This window comes from Podarcis tiliguerta, assembly GCF_965153285.1.
Source record: "Podarcis tiliguerta genome assembly, chromosome: Z".
Classification (NCBI taxonomy): Eukaryota; Metazoa; Chordata; class Lepidosauria; order Squamata; family Lacertidae; genus Podarcis; species Podarcis tiliguerta.
This window is the reverse complement of record NC_139553.1, coordinates 12,708,829-12,723,634: the sequence shown is the minus strand read 5'-3', so window position 1 is coordinate 12,723,634 and position 14,806 is coordinate 12,708,829. Positions and strand designations below refer to the sequence as shown.

At 46.8% G+C, this 14,806-nt stretch overlaps 2 protein-coding genes across 10 annotated transcripts in view; one reads left to right on the top strand and one right to left on the bottom strand.

Annotated features, from left to right (window-relative positions):
* LOC310669651 (E3 ubiquitin-protein ligase RNF183-like) overlaps positions 1-10,422 on the bottom strand; it is a 172,787-nt gene extending 162,365 nt beyond the window's left edge. The window contains exon 1 of the mRNA XM_083424094.1: positions 10,237-10,422. The gene's annotated coding sequence lies outside the window, so the exon portion shown is untranslated. The remainder of the gene's footprint in view (positions 1-10,236) is intronic.
* The window catches only part of PNPLA7 (patatin like domain 7, lysophospholipase), a 113,686-nt gene that overhangs the window by 63,702 nt on the left and 35,178 nt on the right, over positions 1-14,806 (top strand). For all 9 annotated transcript variants that reach the window (XM_083423416.1, XM_083423413.1, XM_083423412.1 and 6 more), the window contains 3 exons: positions 3,002-3,065; positions 7,368-7,536; positions 10,702-10,884. In XM_083423416.1, the coding sequence (XP_083279542.1) occupies positions 3,002-3,065; positions 7,368-7,536; positions 10,702-10,884 (416 nt within the window). The remainder of the gene's footprint in view (positions 1-3,001; positions 3,066-7,367; positions 7,537-10,701; positions 10,885-14,806) is intronic.

Genomic DNA, 14,806 nt, shown 5'->3' with positions numbered 1-14,806 from the left:
TGTGTCCTTGGGGGCCGGTCACTGCCTCTCATCCTAACCTCCCTCATAGGGTTGTTGTATGTGGATTAAATGAGGAAGGGGAGAACCATGTACACCACGTCTAGCTCCTTAGAGAAAAAGTGGGTGGGATATCAGTGCAATAATTAAAGTCACCCTTTCCCACTTGTGATCCTCGGCAACTTGTATTCAGGGGAATGGTGGTAGATCTTTCCTGCTTTGATGTGGTGACACATGAGCATCAGAAACAAGTTTTCAGAAGAACACTGCTGCACTATGGCCAGGAGACCATCACTCTCATGGCCTCATGTGCCCTCCTCTTCCCTGTGCCATCCACATCCCATACGCATGGTGCTCATTCAGGCGCTGAGCAACTTGTTCCTCTAATTTGCAGCTGGGCCGGCCTTTCGTTAATAGGAAAATGAGTTATTTTGCTCTGTGCTGTGATTCTGGCAGGGTTTATATTTCATACTTTGCTCGGTGCGAGCACTTCTGTCAATACCACCCGTGACCTTTCTCTTTCTGGCATGACATTAATCCCTTGCTTTCTCTCTCTCTCCTTCTCTCCCTCACTTCTCACCCCCCCTCCCATCTGATGTGCCTTACAGCCGCAGTTACTCTGGGGGGAGAGCTTTGGTTCTTTGTTGACATTTATAGCAGCAAATAAAAATAGGGCCGAAAGGCAGCTGCAGCGAGCAAAGCGGCTTTGGGCACGAGGTGAAGTTGTTTTTTCAGAAGCAGGGTTCAGGGCCTCTGTGGAGTGTTCAGAAGGGTAAAAAAATATATCCAGAGGCCTGTGTCTACAGAGTCAGTGAGCTGAACAAAAGATACAAGATAAAGAGCTGCGTGTGTAGCTCTGTTTCTTTGTGACTGATTTTCAGGTTTACTAATTAGGAGGGTAAATGCTTGTAAATGCACGCACCCATGGCAAGTTAGGAGCCTTCTCCAGGCAACCAGTCAGAGGAGCATATATTAACTGGAAAGGAGCTGTGTGCTTGTCCCAGGGGTGGCCCATCCTGTTTTACCACCTGAGGCAAACCAGGAATGTGTTGCCCCTTCCCCCCCCCCACTGCTGTGTCCCGTCTGCCCCACCACTTTCGCTGCTGCCAGAATGTCCCCTGCTCCCCCAAATTCCTCAAGGCCTTGTTGCTCACCTTTTCTGCTGCTGGGGCATGGAAGATGAGCAGTAACACCACCCACCAGAAGTGAGATGAGGGCTCAGTACTGCTAGTATTTGCCCTGGCAGGCAGAATCCAGAAACTGTCAGTAAAGGGGGTGAATCAGAATGTGTGGTCCTAAGAAGCTAGAAAATCTCCTCCGCTGAGGCCTTGCAGGAAGGTCCTGAGAGTCTCTGTGTGGAAGCACCACTTTCTAAAAAACCACCCGCTTCAGTCCAAAGTGGTGCACCAGTCTCTTGATTTAGGGGGCAACTGATGAGCAATACTGAGAAGCAGCCAGAGCAAATCTGAGACAGTGCGACAGTCTCTATTGTGTTGCTCTCCAAAAGAGGATAGTACAGCGGTGCCTCGCAAGACGAAATTAATTCGTTCCGCGAGTTTTTTCGTTGTGCGAGTTTTTTCGTCTTGCGAAACACCACTGCATTTAAACACTAACAACGGCGGGGAGAAGCAGGACAGCTGCCGCAGTCGGTACCTCAGACTCACCCGCGTGTTGTGGCCACCATGCGACGCGGCTGCTGGAGGGCGGCGGGGCTCAGGAGCGCGACTCTGGCGGCAACGGCTCTCTGAGGGGAGCGCGCGAGGGGGGTGGGCAGCGGCGCAAGGCATTAACTGTCAGCCGGAAGGTCGGAGGGAGCCGGAGGAGCCGTCAGCCGGAAGGTGGGAGGGAGCGGAGGAGTGGGGAAGCAAGCGTGCGTGCGTGCAGTAACCGTCGCCATGACACGAGAGGCAGGGCCGTTTCGTCTAGCGAAGCAAGCCCTTAGGAATATCCGTCTTGTGAAGCACCTCAGAAAACGAAAAACCCTTTCGTCTAGCAAGTTTTTCGTCTTCCGAGGCATTCGTCTTGCGGGGTACCACTGTAGTATTTCATGTGCTTAGACAGAAATCCTTCAAGGTCCCAGTATCTGTAATTGGGTGCCAGAACCTGCAGCGTTTTCCAGGCAAAACATGTTGCCCTGCTTCTTGGACCACAGCCCATTTTCTTTTCAAACTTAAAAGAAGGAACACTCAAGATGTTTCAATGCTATACCAGGATACTGAAATGACAGCTGATTTGTTCTGCAGCTTCTCTGCGGATGAGGATTGCCATTTGGTTTGTATGCTTGCTAAAGAAAAAAGCCATGATTTGCAGGACAGCAATTCTGGAGTTTTTAGATGCTCTGAAGACACACAGCTGTGCTGACCACTGTAGTCCATGTGTTGGCAAACTTGAAGCTGGATTACTGCAAAGCACTCTGTGTGTGGCTACCCTTGAGCCAGGTTCAGAAACTCCAGCTGATGCAGAAGGCAGCAGCCAAACTGCTGGAGGGGGCATCTGACTAACAACCTGGGGCACCATCATATGCACTGGTTGCCCATCTACTACCAAGCCTGGTTTGAGGTCCTTATATTACATTTAAAAGCCATGAACAGCTTAGCTCCGCAATACATTGGGGACTGCCTGAATCCTTATATCCCAGCTCAGTCACTGAGATCGTCTGCAGGAATGTCACTAATTCTTCAAGTTGGCAAGGCTCATATGATAACAACAAGAAATAGTGTCTTTTGTATCATTGACCCATTCCTGCAGAACACCTTGCCAACAGAGATGTAGAAGGCACTTTCTGTTTCAACTTTTAAATGCCTGCTGAAAACTTTTTTGTTCTTTTTTTATGCAAGCAATCAAGAATACATTTTTCCACAACAGTTAGCTGATTTCTGATTTCAACATTTTATATGGTTCTTATTGCATGAGTTTATGTACAGTTGTTGTAAACCACTCTGATACATATTTTTGATGAAAAGTGATATATATATTTATAAATAAATATATTCTCTTTTTCTAGGTCCTGCTCTGGTCCTCACCAGTGACAACATCAAACAGCAACTTGGTTCTGCAGCTTTGGACAGGTAACTCCTGCATTGTCTCTTTAGTGTTGTGGAGGATGTTTTGAGCTTTTCTTTTTTAAAAAATAATTTTTATTAACCGGCCAATCAAATCAAATTAAATCACATCACCTAAATTCCGAATTACAAAGCCGAATTTTAAATTTTGTTGGGGGGATCCATATTTCAACATCAGAAGGGGGATTCTGATCATCTTCTTAAAGTAAAGGTAAAGGTACCCCTGCCCGTACGGGCCAGTCTTGACAGACTCTAGGGTTGTGCGCCCATCTCACTCAAAGAGGCCGGGGGCCAGCGCTGTCCGAAGACACTTCCGGGTCACGTGGCCAGCGTGACAAAGCTGCTCTGGCGAGCCAGAGCCGCACACAGAAACGCTGTTTACCTTCCCGCTAGTAAGCGGTCCCTATTTATCCACTTGCACCCGAGAGTGCTTTCGAACTGCTAGGTTGGCAGGCGCTGGGACCGAACAACGGGAGCGCACCCCGCCGCGGGGATTCGAACTGCCGACCTTTCGATCGGCAAGCCCTAGGCGCTGAGGCTTTAACCCACAGCGCCACCTGCGTCCCAATCATCTTCTTACTACTGCGTTAATGTCCAAATCAGTCCAAACCAGTCCAAACAGAGTTCATAATTCTATCCAGTATTATCTTGCTGTTTCCACATCACATCTTGTTCATATATTTTCTCTTTCTTCTTTATGATCTCTTTTGATAGTCTCCTTAAGCCGATAAACACCAATAATAGTCCTGTGAGAATTTTTCCATTCTTCCAATCCTCAAATCGGGATGGTTTCCATATATCATCACCTTCATAGATAACATCGCTCTTTCCATCATTAATCTCGCAAAACTGTCGCTCTTAAGTCCCTCTGAGGAGTTTCACCCACAATGTAAAAACAGCTCTATTTCTCTCTTTCTCCTCCCAGACTCAAGACCTCCAACAGATCTTCTCAATATGGCGACTGCATTTTTAACTGCGTCATTCCAAAGCTCTTATACATTCCACACTCTTCTTAAAACATGCTTTGGTTCGAAAGTTTATCTCCACACAGCCTTAAATCCACAGTTTAAGTCCTTAAAACGACATTTCTGACTCATGAGGGGAGGGGATTCTTGTTTAATCACATAAGGAAAGAAAGGAAAGTTTTTTTTCCCCTCCCCCATCCGTCATTTGCCATACCGAATCTTGGCATATCTTGTCATGATTTTTTCTTGTCTTGTTTTATCAGAGATCTCTTCTGTTATCAGTCTTTACTCCCCCTCCTTCCTTGAAATATGTGCATTCCTTCATCCAAATTGTTTCTTTTGAAGTTCTTGCAGCTAGTGGCGCGGATCAGGGACGGCGTCCAGGAGCACCGGAATCCCACAGGAGGGCTTTGTGCCTAGTGCCCCCATCCCCACAAATTCGGGGGTAGTATAGGGCACAGCAGGCAAGGCAGTCCCCCCACCATCCTGGGGGGGGGTAGGGAGGCTAATTACTCCCATCATAGCCTCCAAATTACCTCGTGTGGGTCGGAGAGATGTTATTGTCAGCCATCTTCCGATGCGCCCCTAGTGGCCCCCTCCGTATGTTTTGAGCTTTTCATCCTTTTAGCACCAAAGATTTTTTTATTCACCTGGGCATTTGGATAGCCCTAGCAGTCTGTCTCTTGGTGGTTTATTTTTGGCATTCTTATGTGGGTGGTATGGGCATTTTATAGTTCTGGGTAATTTGTGTACATGATTTTTGGGTGATTTTTAAAAAAATATTTATTTTGTTTTAATGTGGTTTTTCTCCCCTCATTATATTTAGTATGCTGTTGTCCCAGCAATGTAAAACGATACATAAAATTGATTTGAATTCAATTATCCTGCCTCACAAGGATGTTGTGTGAATAAAACAAGGTGGACCCCACCAACACAGTATACATCAATGGAAGTGCAAACGGGATTTAAAAAAATGAAAATAAACCCTAACTGCACAAGTTTAGGATTCTCCAGTCTGGGATTGGCAGGGAGCTTGAATATTTTAAACTGCCATTAAACAAAAGAAAAGAGGAGGGGGAAACACCCTTAATTTCCTGTGGGTTCATTTTTCGCTCGTCAAGCCCCTGAAATATCAGGCAGCTGTCAGGTTAATTAGCTCTGCTTTTGAAGGCGTTGGATGTTTTTGCCTCCTTTTCTGAGAAGTTGTCATGAAATGTCTGATTAATGGCTGGCATCTGCACATCCTGTGTCTATTGACACAAAGTTCCTGGGTGGAATGGAAAGAAGGCAGAACCCACACAAATAGGAAGTGAGCTGGGGAAACCCTCTGCTGAAGGGGATGGGTTGTGCTAAGGTAGGAGATTTGGATCCTGAGGTTAGGACGGTGAATAGCATTGGGCCATATAGAGCGTAGGAAGGAAGCTTTCTGATAAAGCCAAATTACACTGCTAGTCCTATTCAGAGCAGACTCATTGAAATCAATGGACATGACTTACTTTGGCTCATTCCCTTAAGTAGATCTGCTCTTAAGAGGGCTTAGTTGAGAATGAAGAATACAGTCACCCAGAGGGAGCAGATGTCCAAATGGTACAGTGCAGTGCTGTGCCATGCTCATTCTGATGCAGAAATTTTTCCCCACCACTACCCCTCTCTATTCTGAAAGAGCTGCTTTTAACGGGAGAGGTGGCAACTCACATATCCCAAGGGATACGCTATGAAACAGGGGAGCTGCATTGACATTACTGCTCCTCCTGCACAGCCCCCATTTATTTCAGCAGGGATTGTACAGGAGAAGATACTGATAGAGGTGCCCCCAGGGTGGAACTTTGAGGCAGATGTCCTGGGTCCCTCTCAGCAGAATGGATAAGGGAGGGGGTCAGATGCAGTAGGCTTTATCACTCGCAGGGTGGGGGAAACTGGTGAGCCAAATCTCCAATTCCTCCACCTGCCCATTGACTAGCTCTGATAGGTGGGCAAGAACATACCCATCCCCCAGTCAGTTACCTAATGGGATAATGTCAGGGGACACCTATAAAAGTTCAAAGGGTTCCCTGTAACCACTGATTGACCCTTGCAGCAATCTTCTTTTGAATTTGTGCTTTCAGCACCAATCAGCTGATCAGTGCTTGTAGGGAAACCCTTTCAAGTGAGACAGGTGCAGGAAACTGAGCCAGTGTATGCGCTTCAGGTGCTCAAGGCATGAAGCTGAGGACTGATGAGAACCTGTTGACTTCACACCTCGCTTGTGGGCTTCCTGGACAGCAATCTAGCAGGCTGCTGCGGGAAGGAGGATGCTGGACCAGATGGACCTTTAGTCCCATTCCTTTGTCCCAGAATCCCAGCATCCTGCCTTTCCCCACCCCTGCTACATGCAAAGAGCCTGCTGGGTCAATTCAGGGACCTGTACAGCCCAACATCCTGTTCTGAAAGTGGTCAACTAGATGCCTGTGGGATACCTTATGAGGACTCCCAGGGCCAAGGGGTGGGGCAAGGCAAGTGGAAAAAGGCCTTGCCTGATGAAGTCTCTCCCCTCACAGTTCTTCCTCCAGGCATAGCTTCCTTATGAGGACTCCCAGGGCCAGGGGGTGGGGCAAGGCCTTCTTCCACCTGCCTTGCCCCACCCTCCAGTCTCTGCTTCTCAATTTGTATTGTATTATTTTATGCACTGTGGCTAGCTGTTGTTTTATTGATTGTAGTTTAGAAATTATTTAGATTTCTGTTTAATTTTTATATGCTGATATTTAATATTATTTTATATTATTCTAATGATTGTTAAATGTTACTTTATTTGATGTAGGTTGCTCATTTTAATGTTATGTTTTATTATCACATTTTTGTACAGTCAAACCTCCATTTTGGGATGCACATGTGGCAAACCCAGAAGTATTTTACTGGGCTTTGCCACACGCACATGAGCAGAAGCTGTCCTCAGGTTGCGGAAACCTCGGGATCCGACCGGACCTCTGGAATGGATCCCGTCCGCAACCAGAGATACCATTGTATTGCATTAGATTGTTATAAGGTGTACATTCTTTGTTTCTTCAGCTTGTAAACCGCCTTCGTATTGTAAGATAGAAAGACGGTATACAAGTTAAAAGTGATGGAGGAGCAGAAGAGCACTCACCCCACCCCCATTGTTTCCAGCAGCCAGTATTCCAAAGCACAACTACCTCTAACTGTGGAGGTAGAGCACAGCCATCCTGGCTAGTAGCCATTGCCATTCCTCTCCTCGCCTGCTGTCCCCGCAATCATGGCTTCTGGCTGATGCTTCAAGACCAAGGCCTTTGGATACAAAGAGCCCCCTCATACCGGTCATTCCTCTTTGTGTCTCTCCCCTCTTCAGCATCCACGAGTACCGCTTGTCCAGTTGGCTGGGCCAGCAGGAGGACATGCACCGCATCGTGCTCTACCAGTCTGACAGCACTCTCACGCCCTGGACTCAGCGTTGCATCCGGCAGGCCGACTGCATCTTGATTGTGGGCCTGGGGGAACAGGAGCCGACAGTTGGAGAGGTGAGGCTTTCCCAAACCTCTACCTTCTACTATGTCATCCCACTTGGCTCCGTATTTTCTACTCTGACTTGCAGCAACTGTCTAGGCTTCAGGCAGAGGCTCTTACCAGCCCTTCCTGGAGATGCCAGGAATTGTACCTAGGACCTCTTCCATGCAAAGCAGATGCAGTACCACTGAGATACTGCCCTTCCTCTAAACATAAAGTAAGATTCTGTTCATCATTATTTTAAATAATAGAGCAGTTTTGTAACTGCCTTAATATTGAGCCAGACCGTTGATCCTTGGCAGTGACTCACCAAGTTTTCAGACTGTTTTGCCCTAACTGCACATCTCGGAGATTGAGCCCTGGTCTGCCGCAGAGTTGTGCTGAGCCCTTACCCAACATGGTATATTGCATATCTGGAACTTCTAGCCCACTTTGCAAACCACCATTGTATCTTGCAAATCTGTGGATATGCTCTAGTCTGTCTGCAAACTAGCTGCACAACATACTGAAATGTCATCCATCCTGCATTCTATACCACTTAGCAAATGAAATCACGTACAGTATAAAGATGTCTGAGAGGGAGGATTTAAGAGAGCAGCTTTCTGCTTGTGGGCTGCTTTCTGTGTCATCTGTAGCCTGCTTAGCCCCACTATGCAAGCAAGTCAACTTTCTGCCTGCTGGAGCTTATCAACTCTTGTGCTGAGGGCTGGCACTCCCGATTAAACTGCAGGCACCGGATTTACCGAGATGAGATTCAGGCCATGTAAGCTGCTTTTGTGTTGGATTCTGAGGTCTGCTGCTTTTCTCTCTCCTTTCTTCTGTTCTGATTATGGCAGAGCCTGGCAAAATGCATTCACAAGCCTGTTCTTAGGACCTCACCACAAACACCTTCGTCATAGTGACACCCCTGCACTTTCCAGTGTTGCACGCTGTGACCATCTGAACTCAAGATGCACACTCTTTCTTATGCAAAATGTAGGAAAACAAAATAAAAACCCCACACCACTTTCTCAGTCATCCAGCATAGCTACGGTGCTTGGGAAGGATGGTGAAAATGATTGAAATGCCCTGGAGCTTCTTATTTATAGAGACAAGATAATAAATAGACTGTGAGATACAGAAGTTATCAACATCCAGATATGTTATCTGCTCCCTGGGATGATTTTCTTGCTTCTCCCTTTCTTATGACTATTATGATTATTTCTTATTATTACAGTTTCTTACTTCCTCTTCACCCTAAGATCCCAGGGCAGGTTACAATTTAAAATACAACATTAATATTAAAACATATTACACAATATTAAACACAGTTTAAAATAACTGAAACTAGTACCCCTCCAAATTTTTAATGGTCATACAAATTCAGTGCACCTGCACTAGAACATAAAGACCCCTGGTGGATTTCTTTTTCAGCAGGGGGCCAGTCCACTGTCCCTCAGACCTTGTGGGGGGGCTGGACTATATTTTGAAGAGAAAAAAATGAACGAATTCCTATGCCCCACAAATAACCCAGCGTGATGAGGCTGCACTGGTGAGCCAGCACCAGCGCCACACACAGAGAAGCCGTTTACCTTCCCGCTATAAAGCGGTACCTATTTATCTACTTGCACTTAGGGGTGCTTTCGAACTGCTAGGTGGGCAGGAGCTGGGACCGAATGACGGGAGCTCACCCCGCCGCGGGGATTCGAACCGCCGACCTTACGATCAGCAAGTCCTAGGCACTGAGGTTTTACCCACAGCGCCACCCGCGTCCCTTTTAATTTGCCTACCCATGCGCTATTGGCCCATCTAGTGCAGCATCCTGTTCTTGCAGTTGCTAATCAGATGTCTCTTCTAGGAACAACCCTGTGAGGCAGGTTAGGCAGAGAGTTGATGATTAGTCCAAGATCACTCAGTTAACTTCGTGGCAAAGGAGGGATTTAAACTTGAGTCTCCCAGGTTCTAGTCCTGACAATATAACCACCACATCACCAAGGTCCATTAATTACATGGGGTCTACTCTGAGAAGAACACAGTTGGATACAACCTATATTTTTATCCTTGCATATTTTTTCCCATTCTTTTGCTGGTCATGAGGAAGTGAGGGAAGGATGAAACCTTGTTCTAGGCGCCCCAAATTGTACTCAAACCACCCTTTGGCTCATGAGATTAACCAGTTGCTGCCCATCCATTTTCAAGCACATGCTTTCTCCTCTTTTTTTAAAACGGAAACTGGTATTATCTGTAAACGAAAATTGCCCTTTTCCCTTATGGGGTATCCAAGAGCCCATATAGAGTCCTTACATAGGTTCTCTATTGGTAGGAGAGAATAACAGTGGCCAACCAGAGAACATTGAGAAGCAAAGCAGCTAGTAAACTTGATCTTTATTGAACTGTTGCAACAGGGTGCTCCCCTCACCCGCAGGAAAGGAAGAGGAACCCTGAAAAATGGTGTGCAAGGCCTTATAAAGACTTTTGAAATTCCCACCCTGTAGATCAAGACCAACCCCAGAAACATCACATACATCACAGAAGGGGTGTAATCTAAGACCACCCCTCAGATACATCATACCTACATCACAGATAAGGCGGTTTTAAAACAGAAATTTGAATGTTGTTTTTCTCCTGTCTGGCAGGTTACTTGATTGGATTGCCTGGGTAGCCTAGCCAGTCTTTTCTAATGATAAATACTTAGTTCCTGGGCCATGTCACAGGCTCACACCCTATTCAAATACAGACATACCCTTAAGACAGGATTTGTGAAGGAAAAGACAATGGGGAGGCTTTTCCATTTTCCTTTGACCTTGCAGAGAAAACATTTGGTCAGTTTGGGACAGTTTGGGAATCAAAATGGTTCCAGATCAGTCTTCCTGTGCTGATCTATGTATGTGCTTGGTTGGTACACTTATGAACATTTAACATATATCACATCAAGAAGCTGATTCTATCGTAGTACTGAATTCACACCATGGTCACTAGGAGAAATGTACCTTCGCTGTGAGGCAGCACAGCATTTCCGAAGGTCATGCATCACTAACTATCCCTAGTGTGCCTGCTCCAGGCCAGGGGGCAGGAGCAGGCAACTAAATCAGTGTGCTAGCACATGAAGTGTGTCTGTGAGTGATGTGGGATGATTGCTGCGGGACTGTGTCACTGGCAGCTGTGCTCACCTGGACAATTATTTTCTATTGTTGTTCTAGCTGGAGCGGATGCTGGAGAACACGGCTGTCCGAGCCCAGAAACAGCTGATCCTACTTCACAGGGAGGATGGCCCCCTTCCCTCCCGGACCGTGGAATGGCTCAACATGCGTAGCTGGTGTTCAGCCCACCTCCATCTTCGCTGCCCCAGGCGGGTTTTCTCCCGGCGGAGCCTCCCCAAGCTGGTAGGTAGCTTCATGGGGGGGGGGGAACCCCCTGTTCAACTGGAGACTGGTTTAGCTCCTGCCTGTCTCTCTTCTTACAACCAATCAGGGTGTAGCTTTTCCTGCCATTTTCTCTGGCATCACTTATTGTTGATCTCCTTACCTTCAGCCCTACTGTTCGCAGTGGTCACCAGTCAGCACTGCCCTGTTCCATTGCCAAGTCACTATTGGTGGCTACTATGCCCATTTCATTTCATCCATCTGCCAACAGTATTTCTCAGAACCCCAGCAGTTGGTGTATGCTTGACCCATGAGACCTGGATTTTTATTTTTTATTATATTTATATCCCACCTTTTCTTACCAAGAGGCTTAAGGTGGTGTATTTGGGTTATCCACCTCTCACTTTATCCTCGTGACAACCCTGTGAGATCAGTTAGGCAGCCAGACACTAAATGACCCAAGGTCAACCCAGTGGTTGAATGGGGAATGGAACACCAGGTCTTAGTCCAACACTCTTAGCAGATACAGAATTCTAGCTCAGTTGTTCAACCCAAAGCATCATCTAACATTCTTTAAGACTGCTGGTTAGCTGTTCTGATACACAACAAATTTTGCCCAAGAGGGAAATTCTGAAAGCCTCCATCCTGTTTTCCAATGACTCCTAAGATCGGCTGTCATAAGGGCAAGCAGTGTGGGAAAGTGCAGCCACAAGCTACGAACCACGATGGCTACTTCTGCTAAGAACATAGTCCAATGGCTGATCTAGTTCAACATCCTCTTTTTGCAATGACTAATCAGGTGCCTTAGTGGAAAGCCTGCAAATGGGACAGGAGCACAGCAGCACTTTCTCCTTCAGAAGTTTCTAGCAACTGGTATTAAAAAGCATACTGCCTGGGGTGTTAGGGGACATGTAGTACCTCTTGTGGTAGACATGTTGTCCTCCTTCTGGGGTAATTTGTCCACCTCCCCCGCCCTGCACTCAATTCTCATCTGTGGCTCCTCAAAGCTGTCAGCATGCGACAGTGGCCATGTCCCAGGAAATGGCTTTGACTGGCTAGCCAAATTAAGAGAGGGTAGTTGATGGGTCTCAAACCCTCAGTGAATTAGGGACTTCTCCTGCATGCAAAGACAGGATCTGGTGGATTGAGTGGACAAGACCAAGAGTGGGTCCAAGGGTCAAGAAGTAGTTTCTGTATGTGCTGTAGAGCAATGTTTCCCAACCAGAGGCCATATGCCTCTGCCCCCACCCCAAATATTCCAAGGGGGCCACAGGTGAAAATCATGTAAATGAGGGAGCCATAACACAAGGCTAGGGGGCCACAGAGGGAAGTGAGAAATGAAGAAAACATTTAAAAAATAATAATCCCTATTGGCAGGCTATCCACTGGACCAATCACAAGTGGGTAAGGGGACCCTAAGGGGACCCATGAGGACCTAATGCTCCTTTATGCCACATGCATTTTCTTGGGACAGTCCTGGTTTGTTTCCAGTGGGAGAGGATGATTGCTGAGGCCCCTGTTTTGACCAGTAGAGCTTGTGATGCAGAATCTCAAGGTCAGGTAACTGCGATAGTGGGGTGGCAATGGGTAGGGCTGGGCGAGCTGGAGCTGCTTGTTGCTGCCACCAGTGCTGGGCCAGGTGGCAGCCTGGGCCTGACTCTGCAAGGCGCAGGGTGCAATCCACCCCAGCACCTAGCCAAGCAGGGTTGTTTGGTGCTGCTCGCTTGCATCTAGTAAATAACTGTCTACTCAGAAGAAAGTCACACTGAGTACAGTGGGCCTTACTCCCAGGTAAGGGTATGTGGGGCTATAGTATTTTATCTAGGCAGCCAGGAATCCTTCGGATGACAATATCTTTTTGATCAGGTCAGTGAGGACCACTTGCTTTTAAAATCCTCACATATATACAGAAATCCTTGAGCACCTTTTGGACTGTATCTGTAGGTTTCCCCCTATGTGTTAATTAACGGGGGTCAAATAAGTTTTTACTTTTTATAATGCATGGAAGATGGATCTCCTTTGGGAGGTTGTGGACTCTCCTTCCTTGGAGGTTTTTAAGCAGAGGTTGGATGGCCATCTGTCATGGATGCATTAGCTGAGTTTCCTACATTGCAGGCGGTTGCACTAGAAATATGACTATTGGGGGTCCCTCCTAGCTCCATGATTCTATGTTTTTCTTCTTCAACAATATTGCATCATGGTCCTATCATTTTATGTAATTGCATTTTGTATAAATTATAAAAATTATAAATGAAACATGTTCTGTTTACAAACAAAACATTATAAAAATTATAAATGAAACATGTTCTGTTTACAAACAAAACATTTAACTAGCTACCTTTCTACTGGGAGGGTGGGAGGGGGATGGGCATAGCCAGGATTTTTGTTGGGGGTGCAGAACCTCAGATTTGTGTTGATTTTTACTTACTTGGGGGGGCAGCTGCCCCTTGCCCCTCCCCCCGGCTACACCCATGGGGGGAGCCACAGGAAGGAAACAAAGTCGGGAGGGGGCCATGGTTGGAAAAAAGTTGGGAAACACTACTGTAGAGGAAAGTGAAGGGCAGATGGGACTCATTAACCTGGGAAGGTAGCCCATCTAGGAGAAGGAAGACTCTGATCCTAAACCTCCATTGCCTTGTGGGATATCTTCAGAAGAAGACAAGGCTAAGTGGAGACCCTAAAGTGATTGGATTGTGTTTGTACACCTCCTTCCAGCAATTCATGCATCCAAGCTGGTTCCAAGCATATTGCTCTGCTTTTCTTTGGACTATACAAACAGGGCCAAGGGGGCATTCTTGTTCGTCTGGGCAGCCCAGGACCTCTCTCTCTACACATTGCCCAGGCAGCAGGTGCTGTGATTCTCCAGTAGTTTGGTTTCACCCCCAGGGGCACACTCCATTGTCTCTCGAGACAGACAGATGCCAACAACAACTGCCTCCACCGGTAGAGGGAGAACATTGCTGTCAAGGCTAGTAGTCATCGTGGCTTGCTCACTGTCTGAGGCAAGCCTCAGAATACTCTGAATACTAATTGCTGGAAAGAACAAGCTGAGGAAGTTGCTGTTGCATTCATGTTTCCTGCTTGCGGGTATCCCATTGGGGCATCTGGTTGGCCACTGTGAGAACAGAATGCTGAACTAGATGGGCTGTCTTTGGCCTGATCCATCAGCTACTACTTAAGGTAGCTTCACTTTGGCCAGTATTGCCTGCTCTGACTGGCTGCTCTTCAGGGTCTTAAGCAGGTAAAAGCTCTTTCCTCTTCTTTTTGCTGGAGAAGGGAGGGACTGAATCTGGGACCTTCTGCATGCTAAGCATGTGCTCTGTCACCAAGCTCTGAGTGCTCCCTGGGGACGCTTCCCCATATTATGAGTGTGAGAGATGATGTTTGTGCACCTGGGTGCTTGCCTCTTTCTCCCCAGACATTTGTATCCTTGTGGGGTGTGTGTGTTGTTTTCTTCACTCTTCCTTCCTTCCACACCCACCCTAGGGTGGCCTTCTGTCATGTCAGGCAATTGCACAGTGTGAGACGATCAGACCAAGCCTTGCACTCTCCCCACCCCGCTTCCCCCTGGCATCCTTGATGAGCTGTTTTATTTCCTGGTTAATTACTCAGAAGCAATTGACCCTCTTCTCCTGAATAACGTATAGTCCCCTTTGTATACTTGTTAGCTGGCCTGATTATAGCAGCCATCAAGTGTGTGTGTGTGTGTGTGTGCGCGCGCGCATGCGGACCACTTATAAACTCCATCTCCAACTCCTCAAAAGATTCCATCAACGGTATCTCTGAAAAATTTTACATATCACTTGCCAGTGTACTGGAAGAAGCAAAGATCACCAGTGTCGAAGCAATGCTTCTTCAAATGATTCTTTGTTATGTTGTTCGGACGCCTGATTATAGTCTTCCAAACAACTTCTCTATTCCAAACTTGAAAATGGAAAGCGTA